This window comes from Jaculus jaculus, unplaced genomic scaffold (assembly GCF_020740685.1).
Source record: "Jaculus jaculus isolate mJacJac1 unplaced genomic scaffold, mJacJac1.mat.Y.cur mat_scaffold_46_1_974171_arrow_ctg1, whole genome shotgun sequence".
Lineage (NCBI taxonomy): Eukaryota > Metazoa > Chordata > Mammalia > Rodentia > Dipodidae > Jaculus > Jaculus jaculus.
The window spans coordinates 86,811-102,277 of record NW_025423499.1 but is presented as its reverse complement, the minus strand read 5'-3'; the positions used below and the strand labels follow the sequence as shown (position 1 = coordinate 102,277).

The 15,467-nt window shown below is 40.9% G+C and overlaps 1 protein-coding gene and 1 pseudogene across 1 annotated transcript in view; one reads left to right on the top strand and one right to left on the bottom strand.

Moving 5' to 3' along the window:
* LOC123457419 (vomeronasal type-2 receptor 116-like) overlaps window positions 1-6,638 on the bottom strand; it is a 71,178-nt gene extending 64,540 nt beyond the window's left edge. The window contains exons 1-2 of the mRNA XM_045141337.1: window positions 6,575-6,638; window positions 2,726-2,868 (exon numbers count right to left, since the gene is read on the bottom strand). Coding sequence (XP_044997272.1) covers window positions 2,726-2,868; window positions 6,575-6,638 — 207 coding nt within the window. The remainder of the gene's footprint in view (window positions 1-2,725; window positions 2,869-6,574) is intronic.
* A 368-nt stretch (window positions 6,639-7,006) lies between these two features.
* LOC123457418 lies at window positions 7,007-8,521 on the top strand (annotated as a pseudogene).
* The last annotated feature ends 6,946 nt before the right edge of the window (window positions 8,522-15,467 follow it).

The following is a 15,467-nucleotide window of genomic DNA, read 5'->3' as shown; positions in this document are numbered from 1 at the left end:
CCATTGTGAAGATCTGACAAAATAATCGAAGACTCAAAAGAAGGGAGGCGTGGATACAATAGTGTCTTCCAGGCACAAAGTAGCCTTGATATTGATGGCCTCACATTGACTGATGCTACCTACATAATGCCTGCATAAGAGGAGGGGAAAATAATGGCATCAAAACAGGAGACAAGGTGGAAACAAGGGACTCAATGGTATTTGGGAGGGGTTAAGGAGAGGGTGGTGGTAGGGGATTATGATCATGGTACATTGTTTACCTTCATGGATGTTGTTAACAGAAAAGGTTTTTATAGAGTATAACCTCAATCAGACTATGAGCAACATGCCATATGTTCATACATCAAGTTAAAAATTAATAAAATTATAAGAACTTAAAATAATGACAAAAGCTAATGCTGGCCTGGCTCATATCACATGCACAGGCATTGGGGACAGCACCCACTTGGATGGAAAGCAGGTATCAAATAGAAATTGCATAAGGAAGGGGCAACAGTTTCATAAGACAACAGGAAGTCATGGGTAGGAGCTCTGCATGAACTTCCTCACCTTTCCAGGGCTAATGAACAATGTCACCCAAAAGTTCATCTGTTTTACAGTTAGTCCAAAGCAGGACACCAGGTCCAGTGATGGGGTCAGTTTGCAGTGTTTCTGACCTGCACAGCCAGGGATGAGGGGCCTCAGGCCTTATGCAACTAGGACCTTGGGGATAATGCTGGTGTAGAAAATTCCAATACACCTGGCCTTGTGCAGAACCTGTTCAGGGCCCAGCCTAAGACCTCTGATGTGTATACTCATATATGCCATCAGAAAATGAGGATACTATTCATCTTGCCCTATTTGAAGGCCTTTTCTTTCTCTTATCTTATTGCTGAAGCTAAGACTTCAAGTACATCATTGATTAAGTGTGGGAAGAGTGACATCTTTGTATTGTCGCTCTTAGTGGGAAGGAGCCAGCACCCAGCTCTGCACAAGTGGCAGGAGCTGTGGCACTTTGCCTTGTCCCCACCTCCTCCCAGTCAGCACATTAAAACCAAGGCGGTCCTCAGACAAGACTTCTTCTCTGGGCACTTGTTCCCAACACTATGGACCATATAAATATTTAAACTTATATGCTAAAGAAAAAGAAAAGATAGATGTTGTATAACTGCCTGTAGCCCCAGAACTCCAGAGGCTTGGGCAGGAGGATCAATGCCACCCTAGTGTCAAGAAGGAGACAAGAGTTAGAGAGAAAAGCAGGTGGAGGAATTATCTTCCAAGAACATAAGAGGGCCAAATACTGGCAGCAATGAGAAAATACAATTTTAAGTATTAAATACAAATTATTTATTCATTTTGTCCTATTAATGTAATTTTATATATTGAATGTGGTATGTAAACATTTCAAACAAAACAGATGACATCCCAACAAACGTAGCTCATTGGACATTTACAAACAAGACCCACATAAACATGATGCAGTGAATAATAGATGAGAAGATCCAATATTAAAGAAATGTAGAATTTTGATTTTTCTTAACTGTTCAACTTGACAAACACCTCAAACTAACATGTTGTATGTTGTAATGAAGCCTGCTTTCATAGAAAGTCCCTGAGACAGAAACTGTCAGACAGTTTTAGTAGAAATATGTTTTTTAACAAATAATTTTAGAGAACATTATATGTATATTTATCAAAGCCTAAAAAAAGGCTGGTGATATGGCTTAGCATTTAAGGCATTTGCCTGCAAAGCCTAAGGACCCTGTTTCTATTCTTAGGACCCATATAAGCCGGATGCAGAAGGGGGCAGATGCGTCTGGAGTTCGTTTGCAGTGGCTAAATGTCCTAGCACACCCATTCTCTCACTCTCTATCTGCCTCTCTCTCTCTCTCTACCTCTCTCTTTTACTCTTAAATAAATGAGTAAGTAAAAAGAAATTTAAAGTCTGAAAAATATAATTTCTGGCTGGCGATGTGGCTCAGGAGTTAAGTGTATACAAGCAGTTATGGGCTTCAGGGAGTCTGACACTGCCCAAGCTCAAGTCTCAAGATCTCACATGCACCACTAAGCATGGCCACAAGCACCTGCAACCCCAGTCAGGCAGGGGACCCAAAAGCTAGGCACATCAGAGCCCAAGAATCAGTAAAAGGAGACGCTGGCTCAAAACAAGACAAAGCAGCCGGGCTTTGCAGCACACATCTTGAATCCCAGCACTCAGGAGGCAGAGGTAGGAAGATTGCCGTGAGTTAGAGGCCACCCTGAGAATCCATCGTGAATTCCAGGTCAGCCAGTTCTAGAGTGAGGGCCTAGCTTGAAAAAAATAAAAATAAAAAATAAAAAAACAGCAAGAGCAGGCAGAACAGTGATGGTGCAGGGCACTGAGTTCAACTAAGACCACTGTCAGCAAGTGACCCTTCCTCAGGAGCATATGGGCAATCATTAGAGGAATACACATGTACACACCATACACTCAGAAACACAAGCAAAAACTTTTTTAATAAGAAGTTTTTGTACAGAGCGATTCACTTCTAAACTATTAAGGAAATTAAGAAACAGTATTAAAGGCACAGCCATGTGAATTATTAAAAGTTGTTACGTTCTGTCTTTGAGGTAAGCACGTAGATTAATGGTAGAGCTGTTTTCTTATCATACAGAAGAATCTGGTTTGAGTCTCAGCAGTGATATATACATGCTAGCTATGAGAAAGAAAAGTGAGGGCAAAAGAGATAGTTCAGCAGTAACGTACTTGTCTTGAAAACATGAGGATCTGAGTTACATCTCCAGCATTCACATAAAAGGCCACAGTATGACCATTCAAAACCATAGGACTAGTGCTGGGGCAAGCCAAGGCAGGAGGAATGCAGAGGCTACCTGGATAGCCAGCATAACCTAAAAACAGCAAGCTGCCAGCTCAATAATAGACTCTGACATGGGAATAATAGAGAAGAGCAGCAGAGGAGGACATTGGACCTTCTCCCCTGGCATCTGCAGGCATGGGCACTACATGCACAAATATGTACATGCATGTTTACAACACACACAAAACAGAAAACAAATACTAGGTATGGAAACAGGATATCATGTTGACAATATTTTTATTCTTAGTTTATAAAATGAATATAAACATAGATTGGGGAAAAAATCTAAATCTAAAAGATGCTGATTATATCTAGCTAGTGAAACCATGATTCACTTTCATGTGTTTATATTTGATATGTAAATTTTGAAGAAATTACTTATTTTAAGAAAAAAGTTAAGTGGGCCAAAGATATGGCTTAGTGGCTAAGGCACTTGTCTGTGAAGTCTAAGGACTCAGGTTTGGTTTCCCAGCCCCCACATATGCCAAATGCACAAGGAGGCACCTGTGTCTGGAGTTAGTTTGAAGTTGCTGGAGGTCCTGGCATGCCCATTCTCTGTCTTTCTATCCAAATAAATATTTTTTAAAAGATCAACAAATTTAAAATATACGGAGACCAAAACACACTGGCAGAATGAAGTACAGAGCAGGCCCATGTCTCTCTGAAGTCAGGTCATACAATCTATATTCCTGATGATTCTGTTTCATCTTAGTGTGAAGGGATGGTACCAGTGAATATTCAGAAACCTCTACATGGGAGATAAAATAAGCTTTTCTTTCCTTGATTTGTTCCTCTGGTACATTGTCAATGCAAGTTACAGTGACTAAGACAGTAGCCTTCGTAGATAGGTTATGGCATGAAAGAATTTCAACATATTAAAGATGAAGGCAGTCAAGATTTTGTGTGCAATAGGACACACATATAGTCCACTTCTATGCAATTAAGTAATATTTTTATGTAAAATATTTTGCTTGACTTGGGGTTATAGGTATACATGACCCTGGTTCAATCTTTACACCTCAAATTACTGTTTAATTGTCCAGTTGACCAGCTTGACTTTTGATTTTTTAGAACAGAAATCTAGACATGGTTACTATTATTAGTGCTTTGTGGAGAGCTGAAATTCCTTTCTTATTGTTGGGACAAAGCACCTGACCAGAACCAGCTTAATGGAGGAAAGGGTTCACTTCATCTTACAGTCTCCAAGGGAGGGTTTATCATAGAAGGTTGGCATCACATCTTGCCAGAAGCAGGAAGTAGAAATCAGCAAGAAAATGAGCTGTCACATATCTGGGTAGAAGTAATCTAAATACTGAGCTTGGTGCTTGGCTACTTAACCTCAAGGTCCACCCCAGTGACTCAAGGCTCCTCCTCCTCATTTGCCACAACCAGACACTGAGAAGGAGGATGAGGCTCTGGGCTATTTTACATTCAAAGTGTCACTGGGAGGCAACTTAAAAATGAAATATTTGTAAGTACGTAAGTTTATAAGTATGAATCATAAAAAGTAATGTACAGGGTGGAGAGATGGCTTAGGGGTTAAGGTGCTTGCCTGCAAGCCAAAAGATCCTGGATCAACTCCCCAGGGCCCATGTAAGCCAGATGCACAAGGGGGAGCATGCATCTGGAGATTGTTTGAAGTGCTGGAGGCCCTGGTGCACCCATTCTCACTTTCTCTACCTGCCTATTTCTGTATCTTTCTCTTTCTCAAATAAATAAACAAAAAAACAAATAAATAAATAAAGTTTAAAAAGCAATATACAGTCCACAAATACACTGTTGGTTGAACACAAAAGAGTTATTCCATAAAACAAAAGGAAAAGCCACATTTATATTTTGTTCTTAAGGAAAGGATATACATAGCCAATTTAGATTATCTAATTAAAAGTATTTATATATTTAATGGTTTATTGACTACTTTCTCAAAGAAACCAAAACATGTATGTGGATCTGACTTTCCTGAACCCATATTCCCAGTGCAACAACTATAATGTCTTATTTTATTCTAACTCCCCTGTCTACTTACTTTTCTTCTCCATTTTCCCTTACCGCACACATTAGCCTGACAGAAATGCTAGAGGTACAAATTCCACAGGGACAGCAGCAAGAGGAGGAAGCTACAACTGCCACATAAAGTTCACTATGTGAGAATACAGAGAGCAACTGTGGTCAGTAGATCATAGCTAGGAAGCTAGCATTTGGGAAGCTGAGGCAGGAAGACTGCCCATGAGCTCAAAGCCAGCTATGGCTACAAAGACAGTTCAATGTCATCAAGAGCTATAGAGTGAGAAGCTACTATGAAAGTCTCAGCAAGATAAAGAAAACATAGAGCAGGAAGGTGAGGAAGAAAAAGAGGAAGAAGATGAGAAAAAGAACTTATTGCACATATAACGAAGGATAGGTAGAAAAATCACATACACAGTGTGATAAAGGAAACATTGCCATCAGCTGATCTTCTAGAAGTCTGTTATTGGTTGTGATGCTCAGAATTCATTGCTGAAAATAAATTTGGGCAGTAGATTAAAAAATACTGTTTCTGGAAGTTCATAGAAAATGACATTTATGAGTATAGAAATGCAAATTCAAGGCCTATGCAAACACAATTATCTTGGTTAAGGGCTAACAGAGGAGAGATGTGAATCTACATGGGCCCATGACAGCCCAAGGAGGTGAGAAGTGGAGGATACTAAAAGAGTCAAGACTTGGACCACATAATCATGGAAGACGCTCACAATGAACTTCACTGTCCTCTTCAAACCAGTAAGGAGAAGTGCTCATTAATCCCTCTTTTGTCTTCAAGGCTGCTGTCACTGCTTCAATCAGGTCAAGTATAATGGTTTCAGAATAACATTGTTACCTCAACCTAGAGTCTCTTTCCTTCCTGCCCAAGGATTGCAACTATACTTTTAACATACACTAACAGTGATGATCTACAGGAATGTGAAATGTCCTGTGTAAGATATAGACAACTTTTCCCACGAACACTCGTCAGAACCTCTAAGATAGGAGACAGCTTTAAGAAGGATTATCAAGTCTGTCTTGCAGGCTTTCCCCTGCCAAGGTCTCAGCCACTTAGGGCTGCTATTAACTCTCCTGCCAGTTTCTCTATCCAATCCTGTGTTTCTGTTGGGAAGCTGACCTTCCTATTGGCTACTACCTGCTTATGACATCATTCTTCCTCTAAACTAACCATCACCTGGTAGCATTTTTGGGTTTCCATGGAGCTGTCTCTAAACAAATTTTTCAAGTGGACAGTGACAAGTTAACATTATCCCTCGTATTAGGTATACAATGGTGATTTCAGACATGAAAAACAACCAAGTACTGTGTTGAAATGTCTTGTATGCCTTAGTGTGATATAACTGCTTCTCTATGACAGGTGAGGAAATAAAAATATCAATTCATCTTTATTAGATGGCCTCCCACCCCCACAAAGTTATGTACAGTCAAAACTGTCTGGAAGCTTAAAGCTGGGTGTTGTGGTACACACCTTCAATCCCAGGACTGAGTTTGAGTCCAACCTGAGACTACATAGTGAATTCCAGGTCTTCCTGGGCTAGAATGAAACTCTACCTCAAAACACAAAAACAAAAAATACCTCACCTGTTTGGAATAATGAAGGAAAGGGGAAAGTATTGAACCAGGGATTTGGAGTCCTGACTTCAGTTTTGGCTTTTATAATCACTAACTTTGTGACTTTGAACATATCATTTACTCTTTTCACTGTGTTTCTTTACCTGCCACAAGAAGATAACACTGTGGAAGCTCTGGCTCTTTGTAGTATGGAGGCTTGAAAGGCATGCGTACACAGAGTGACATCAGACTTCTTCAGACTGTCTGTTAAACAGAAACAGAATAAGAGTGTGGGTGTAGAAAACTACCAATATGAACCCAGATGTTTCATCCATAAGAGCTTGCTGCCACTGATCTTTCTACTTTGATGTTTTAAATTTCATTCTATTAAAAAACAAGTAATCACAGCAGGTTGGTGGCAAACTGGAACAAATCCAAGCACTGTAAGATGGAGTCAGGAAAAGCAGGTGTCCAAGCCCAGCACTGGCTATATGGTGAAGTTCAAACCCACCTAAGTTTACATAGGAATCACTTTCTTAAAAAGAAAAGAAAGAGAGATTGACTCCTCCAATCACTAGGCATCTTGGTTTCACAAGATGGCGGCGCGCTGGCAGCGTAACACCTGCGTTTCTAGGAGCTTCGTGCAATGCGTGGTTTAAAGTTTCAAACACGCTATCAAATGGGAACGTGGGCCTTAGAGATAGCTCTGAGTAAATCAATGCATGCAAGAAATAGGTACAAAGACAAACCTCCTCATTTTGCATATCTGGCATTGAAATATCCAGATTTTAAGCAGCATGTTCAGATCAATCTGAATGGAAGAGTAAGTGGTTAAGGTGCCACAGAAGATACTCCTGATGGATGCTCTTAAGGAAGAATCTGAGATAGTCTATGACTTTTGCATGTGCAACCCTCCATTTTTTGCCAACCAGTTGGAAGCTAAGGGGATAAATTCTCAGAATCCTCGAAGACCTCCACTTAGTTCTGTAAATACAGGAGGCATCACAGGAATAATGGCAGAAGGAGGTGAACTAGAGTTTGTGAAAAGAATTATCCATGACAGTTTACAACTTAAAAAAAGATTAAGGTGTTACAGCTGTATGCTGGGAAAAAAATGCAGTCTGGCTCCACTGAAAGAAGAGCTTCGCATATAAGGGGTTCCTAAAGTCACCTTCACTGAATTCTGTCAAGGTCGGACCATGAGATGGGCCTTAGCTTGGAGTTTTTATGATGATATCACAGTTCCATCACCTCCAAGTAAACGCAGAAAACTAGAGAAGCCAAGGAAACCCATTACATTTGTAGTGTTGGAATCTGTGATGAAGGAATTATCCCTCAAAGCATCGGCTTTAGGTTCCGAAACACTGGAAGGCATAGTAGTTGTGACAACATGGATAGAAAAAATTCTCACTGATCTGAAGGTCCAACATAAACGAGTTCCCTGTGGAAAAGAGGAAGTTAGTCTTTTCCTGACAGCCATCGAAAATTCTTGGATTCATCTAAGGCGAATGAAAAGAGAGCAAGTAAGACAACTGAGGGAGGTTCCTCGAGCTCCTGAGGATGTCATCCAAGCCTTGGAGGAGAAAAAGGCCACTCCCAAAGAGTTGAGTGGTAGCCAAGGTGTGGCCCAGAGTCCCCAGGAGAGCACCTTGTGTGGGCCTACTGTGCTTGAAGGCGAATCTGTCACTGTAGGCAGCCAGTGCCCAAGCCAGGAATTACTGTCCCAAGAAGAAACCCCGGAAGCTATGGAGGATGAAAGGAATGAGGAAACAGGAGGGGTGGACAGCATGGAAAATTGTAAAGGTTCTAGCAATGGAGCCCAGGATGGAGAAGCTTCTGAGCAGTTCAGCCACTCAGTGGCTGAGAAGGGGAAGCACCTGCAAGGAATGGCTGGACAGTACCTGTTCAAGTGTTTGATCAATGTCAAGAAGGAAGTGGATGACGCCTTGGTTGAAATGCATTGGGTTGAGGGCCAGAACAGGGATCTGATGAACCAACTTTGTACCTACATACGTAACCAAATTTTCAGGCTTGTTGCTAGTTAACCCTGAACTTTGTTCACAGTCAGAAAAATGTCTATACAGGGCTGGCAGTGTAGCTCAGTGGCAGTGTGTGTGCTTGGCATACAGGAGGCCCTGGGTTCAATTCCTAGTATCAGAAAAAAAAAATCTCTAAATCTGTTTGTTTTGGAAGCTTCTGTGAGGCAGCAACAGGAATTCAACATTGTTCCAGTAATAACATGTGGAATCATCTTAAAAAGCAAAAACTCAGTTGGCCGTGGTGGCTGTTTGTACTACCGGTGCTCAAGGTCAAGGCTGGAAGATTGCTGTAAGTTCCAGGCCAGCCTGAGCTACATAGTGAGATGCTGTCTCAAAATGAAAGAGAAGAAAAGAGAAAAAAAGAAACAGAAGCAGAAGTGAATCCAAACTAATAAATAAGCCCCAAACTCCACCCCCTTTTAAAGTTGCTTGAAGTTGTAGTATAGCAGGAGGAATTCAGGAGAAGGAGTTAAGGTTATCAGCAACAACAAAAAGCCATTGGTAAACTCAGGAGGAAATTAAAGCTAACTGAAGGTCGTCACCTAGCTTAAGGGTGATGCTCTGAGACCAGAGGTTGTGGCATCTATCTGGGTCAATGTTGCCTAGGGCATCATGGGTCTCTTAACCAGTGTTGCATGGTGAGGAGGTTAGGCTTAGGACTCGTCCTCCATCAGAGGCAGTACAGCTGAGCAGAGGCCTGGAGTTCTTTTTTAGACTCCTTTAAGACTTAACCTGTCTGTATTGGGTATCGTTTATCAACCCAGTCCCCAGAAAGGAACTGGCCTCACGGTATGTGGCTGGATAGTCAGAGAGAACTCTTAGAGCCATGGACAAGGGCCAGTGTGGGGAAGAGCACACTCCTGACTCAAGGCTGTTCTGATGTCCATCTCAGAAGCAGAATTACGTAAGCGAAACTTTGAGATATGGGTGAGACACAGCAAAATGGACCCATACCTCTTCCCCATTGAAAGTACTATTTTGTGGCAATTGTACTGCTGTAAGATTGTTTTTTCCAACTTGTGAAGTGGAATATGTTTTGTTTTTAATATAAAAATACTCAATTTAAAAAAAAAAGAAAAGAAAGTTTTAAAAAGTAGTAGTATTCATATGTTGTGGCACATTTTCTTTCATTTAGACGAATAGAGAAAGAAGGACAGCAGAGGAAAGGACTGGGCTCTAGGCAGGCAAAGATGGTAAGAGGAAGCTGTGATGTTTTCCATTAAGCACAGGGCAGAAAAACAGAGGGAAACACAATCCAAGAATGAGGGAGAAGTGAGTAATAAGCATGAAAGGACTGGAGAGAATCAAGATGCTCTCAGGAAAAAAAAAGGGAGTTGGAGCCAAAAGCTGATGAAGGTAACCTAAGATTTCAAGCCTGCACATTAAGGCCTAAGCATGAAATAGATTCACAGTAGGACAACCAACAGGGAATGTGAACTGTTTACATTAATGGAGTAGGAAGGCAGCAGGCAAGGCCGAGACAGGGTATGACTCCGGCAGCTTGTCCAAGTTTTTGTCCAGGGTTTTCTCTATTGAATATGATGACAAAAGATGCCTGACTCTTTTAAATGAGAACATTTTTTTTTTCTTTTTTTGGTTTTTCAAAGTAGGGTCTCACTCTAGCCCAGGCTGACCTGGAATTCATTATGGATTCTCAGGGTGGCCTCAAACTCATGGCAATCCTCCTACCTCTGCCTCCCGAGTGCTGGGATTAAAGGCATGCGCCACCACACCCAGCTAAATGAGAACATTTTTTAATATTTATTTATTTATTAGAGACAGAATGAGAGAGATAGAGACTGAGCAAGAATGGGTGCACTAGGGCCTCTAGCATTGCAAACAAACTCCAGACTCATGCCCCACCATGGGCATCTGGCTTAACGTGGGACCTGGAGAATCAAACCTGGGTCCTTTAGGCTTCGCAGGCAAATGCCTTAACTGCTAAGCCATCTCTCCAGCCCTGAATGAGATCATTTTTGAAATAACTTAGAAATCATCATTAGGGCAATGTACTGGTTCACATCTGTAATTGTACTCCAAGAAAGGTATGTACAGGAGGTCCCCCAGTAGTTCAGAGCCAAGCTACACTACACAGTGTAGGCCAGGTTGGGCTGCAAAATGAGACCCTGTTTGATGTTTTCTTTAAAAAAAAAAAAAAGTGTTCTTGGTATAACCATGCTAATAAAAAAGTCATTCTAGACAGTGCTGGAAACAAGACTGTGAGTGCATTATTGCGTTCAGGGTTTGAGAGTACATGGATTTGGATCTAAAGAATGAGTCTTTAGGGGCGGGAGTCATGGATCCACTATTAAGGGTGCTTCCCTGCAAAGCTTTACAGTGCCCAAGTAAAACAGATGCCCACAGTGCCACATGCAGTTGCAGTGGCAAGAGGCTTCGGCTTGCTGGTTCTTTTATTCTCCCTCTCCCGCTTGAAAATCATATTTTCTAAAAAGTTGATACATCCTATTTTGTATCAGAAGTAGGTTTTAAATTAAAGCTGCTTTGGGGGCTTTGAAATAATATCCCAAGACAGAGCATGTAATTTCAGAGTGCATACTCAGTCAGACCATTAATGCTTTTCAGACCTGAGATTAAAAGAAAACTTTCCTGCCAATGAAAAAAATGTCAATGGTCACATTTCTAAGTTCAGGTGTATCTAGAAGAACTTTGTATACTCCTTTCCTTTTTCATAGAATTATTTGACTTTGAGCTTTGAGTTCAGCAGTAAGGACCTGGATTGAATCCCCAAACCAAAATAAATAAATAAATAATACAAACACTTTTAAATCTTTTAACTTTGTGACTATGTTCTACCTGCAATAATTTTAGGACCTTTGGCATGACAGTTTCCCTCAATGTTGACACTGATTGACAAACTTGATGTTGAGAATGAATGTTTCACACCCTCCCTAAGTGACCTGACAGCTTGTGATGTGCCTATCTGTATTCCCAGACCACATGCATATCTCTGAAACTCAAGGAGGCTTGAAGCTAACTGCCTGAGGATTCACAAGGAGGAAGTGTTGAGAGGTAAGCACTAGGAGTCCACAGTATCACAAGGCCCCGGTATCTCCTTAGCTTTATAAGTAGTAGCTATGGAGCTAGGCTACAGGAAATCAGGCACCTCAGTATTAACAAACAAGGAAACAGAAGAATGTTTCCAACACTGCTCTGTAAACTGAAATTAGTACCAAAGACAACAGCAACAAGTTATATACTTGTTCATAATACAGTATATAAAAAGATAAGCTGAATGAAGTATAATTGTTATGCAATCCTCCATGAATATAATGATGTAATAAATACATATAGTACATGATAGTTTCTATATTTACTACAGAGCAATTACATGGCTATTTGAGCCCAGAGGACAAAATATTTAATTTTCAACCCACAGGCCATTCTTCGAAAAAAGAACACACCACATAAAATTTTGCAAACCACAATTACCAGGGTAGTGCCACTGTGAACTCAGAATAGGCAAAACAGGGCTGGCTGACAGTGCACAAAGCACTAGGATCAAAGGCAATGTGGACCCAAGAGGAAGTCCTGAAGGAGGGGCAGGCTGAGAGAAGGGACAAAGGACAGGGTGATGATGCACTTCCCAGGAGATACTGAGAAGAGCTATGGGTGTGGCAGTGTTGGGGATGGAATGGCTGTTGAAAATGGGACAGGTGGACACAGGACTGTAGCATCAGCAGAGTGGGAAGGAAGAAGGATGGAGGAAGAAAAGGAAGTGAAGGAGGAAGAAAATAAGGAGTATCAGAAGAAACAGAAAGAAGAAGGCCAGGAGAAGAAACAGGAGGAGGAGGAACAGGTGCCACAGGAGGGACAAGAGAAAGGGGAATGTGTTCATGTGAGGTGTTTGTGTGTGCATGTGTGCGTGTGTGTACATGGGTGCATATTTGCAGTAGTATGTGCATTTCTGTGTAAGGGCACAGGGAGGCTAAAGAAAATGTTTTGTGTGACCTTCAGGTACAAGAAGACAGGAGGATCTCTGGAGCTCACTGGCTAGCCAACCAACTACTTGGTGAGGTGGTGAACTCTAGTACTAATGAAGACCTACTCTTAAACAGAGGTAGATGATAGATGAGTTATATAGTACTCCTAAAGCAAACTTGTGAATAAGCATAGGGCCAGTTCTTGAGTTAAATAATCACATGATTCCATTTGATTGACTTCGGTTAAGTCATGACTTTCTGAAGAAAAAAATCATAAGATATTTCATAATGAGATTCAGGTTAACATTTTTGTTTTCTTACATAAAAACTTTTTCTAAAAAAAAAAAAACACTATTTTTTACAACAACCAAGAATAATCCCAGAAATGAAATATCATTCACCTATGAAGAAATATTAAACTGGACTGGATACATGGCTTAGCAGTTAAGCCAAAGGATCCATTTTCAATTGCCCAGGACCAACGTAAGGCAAATGCACAAGGGGTACATGTGTCTAGTTTGTTCACAATGGCTAGAGTCCCTTACGTTCCCATTCTCTCTGTCTCTCTGCTTGCAAATACATGTATGTATGTATGTATGTATGTATGTATGTATGTATTAGGAAAGGAAATACTAAGTAGCCAGACAGATGAAAGAGTGGATACTCAAAAACACATGTAGCAAACAGACTTTGAAAAAGAAAAACATTGTAGGAATGTGTTTCATGTCAGAAAACAAAAAGTAGATGCTTTGATACCCATCACTCTTTGGAACTTCACTCTTCTGGCTATAGATACTTAAAGGGAATACAAAAAAGGGGAAAATTTGAAAAAGCTAATTGTTCAAAAGGAAAAGTAATAAAACACAGAATAAATGCAATAAATATAGAATTAAAAAGTAAATTAGGTTCAATAAAATGGTATAATGGCAAAATGTTACTCTAAGTCTTTTACTACATGCAATTAACATGTTTAAAATGTGCAAATATTTAGATATTCATCCAAATTTCTACCAAATTTCCAAGTTTGTTTTTTTTTTTCTCCAATCCACACAAACTGCTATTCAATTTTCTGTTGTCTCTTCTTGGTCTCATTAGTGATGGTATTTAGGTCTCCATAATACTGTGTTCTTGACTGCACTGCACAGAATAGGGTAGAATTGGTAGCATCCTGACTTCCTACCAGGCACCACCCAGAGACTCCCCAGTAAATTATCACAACCACAAATGATGATGGGCATTGTAACATGCCTCGAATAGACAGACAAGATACCAAAATAACTTTTTAAAAATATTTATTTATTTTTTTTTAGTTATTTATTTGAGAGAGTCAAACACACAGAGAGAGAGGCAAAGAGAGAGAGAGAGAGAGAGAGAGAGAGAGAGAATGGGTGTGCCAGGGCCTCCAGCCACTGCAAACGAACTCCAAAAGCGTGTGCCCCCTTGTGTATTTGGCTAACGTGGGTCCTGGGGAATCGACCCTCGAACCGGGGTCCTTAGGCTTCACAGGCAAGCGCTTAACCGCTAAGCCATCTCTTCAGCCCCCAAAATAATTTTTACATCAGGTGACAATGTCAAGTTTATCTTTGTACACACAAAGGACCAAAAGAAGTAGAGTTGAATGGGTCATGTTAGATCAAGCTTGTAAACCCATGACACAATAGCCTGGGATGTAAATATTCCTGCAGCTGTGAGGCTAGTCTAGCCTACACCATTAGTTACATGTCAGTTTGTCCTACAGATTAAAACCCTCTAAAAACAAACAGAAGCTGGGCACTTATTGTAAAATCTGCTGCTTAAGTTCAAATCTCTAGCACATATGAATATGCGAATGGAATCTGAATCTCAGCTTCAGTAGAAAGATAAGGAAGGCTAAGGCAAAATGCATACACTAGTGTAACACTGGCACACAGGCTATGGGGGTAATCAATTGCTCTCTAATTAGATATAGGCAAGATGACTGGAAGGGAATTCATGCTTAAATTGAGGGTCATGTCAGAGCCTACAGCTTGGAAAGTCAGGGACCCTAGAGGTAATCTCCCACTGTACTTTGGCTAAAAGGAGAGGTGACACCCATCAAAAATCTCCATAAGGGCTGGAGAGATGGCTTAGTGGTTAAGCGCTTGCCTGTGAAGCCTAAGGACCCCGGTTCGAGGCTCGGTTCCCCAGGTCCCACGTTAGCCAGATGCACAAGGGGGCGCATGCGTCTGGAGTTTGTTTGCAGAGGCTGGAAGCCCTGGCGCGCCCATTCTCTCTCTCTCCCTCTATCTGTCTTTCTCTCTGTGTCTGTCGCTCTCAAATAAATAAATAAATAAATAATTAAAAAAAATCTCCATAATACCTAAATGTATACCCTATGATCCATACTGCTCTCAAACTCAACATTTTACAAATGGCAGCAAATGAAGGGGAGACTTATTAGTGTCACAAGAAAAGAACGCACAAGATGAGTCATCTCTATCACATCTGACAGGGCCCAGGAAACATTACAGAGGAAGTGTTGGATGAAGTATGAGTGCTGTTCTCACTGCTACCTCAAGAACCTCCTACGGAGACATGGGAGTAGATGGTGAGGATTCTCAAAACTCATCAATGCAGAAAATCAGGGTCTGCTGAGATTTTAACAGTAAAGGAGATTGTATCAAGCCCTTCAAGGCTCAGGTAACATTGCAGAAGTGGGGGCAGAAGGAATGTAAGAGCCACAATGTGGGAAAGTGTTTTTTGAGGCATTGTACCCCTTTCTACAGAGACTGAATGGTGCATTAATGACCCAACAATGATGTCTGATAACATCACTGAGGAGGGCTCTCAGTGAAATGGGATTGAGGAAGGAACTGAACTAAATAATCCAATGGGAAATGACCACTTTGCAATATGTTTGTATTTTAAAGAGCTCAATTAAAAATATGAAAAGAAAAGGTCAGGAAATGGGATGGAAGAGAGGAGTGGTGGGAGAAGGCTTAATCAAAAATTTTAAGATGTTTTGAGGGCTGGAGAGATGGCTTAGTGGTTAAAGAATTTGCCTGTAAGCCAAACAATTCATGTTTGACTCTCCATGGGCCACATGCCAGAGGCAGTGC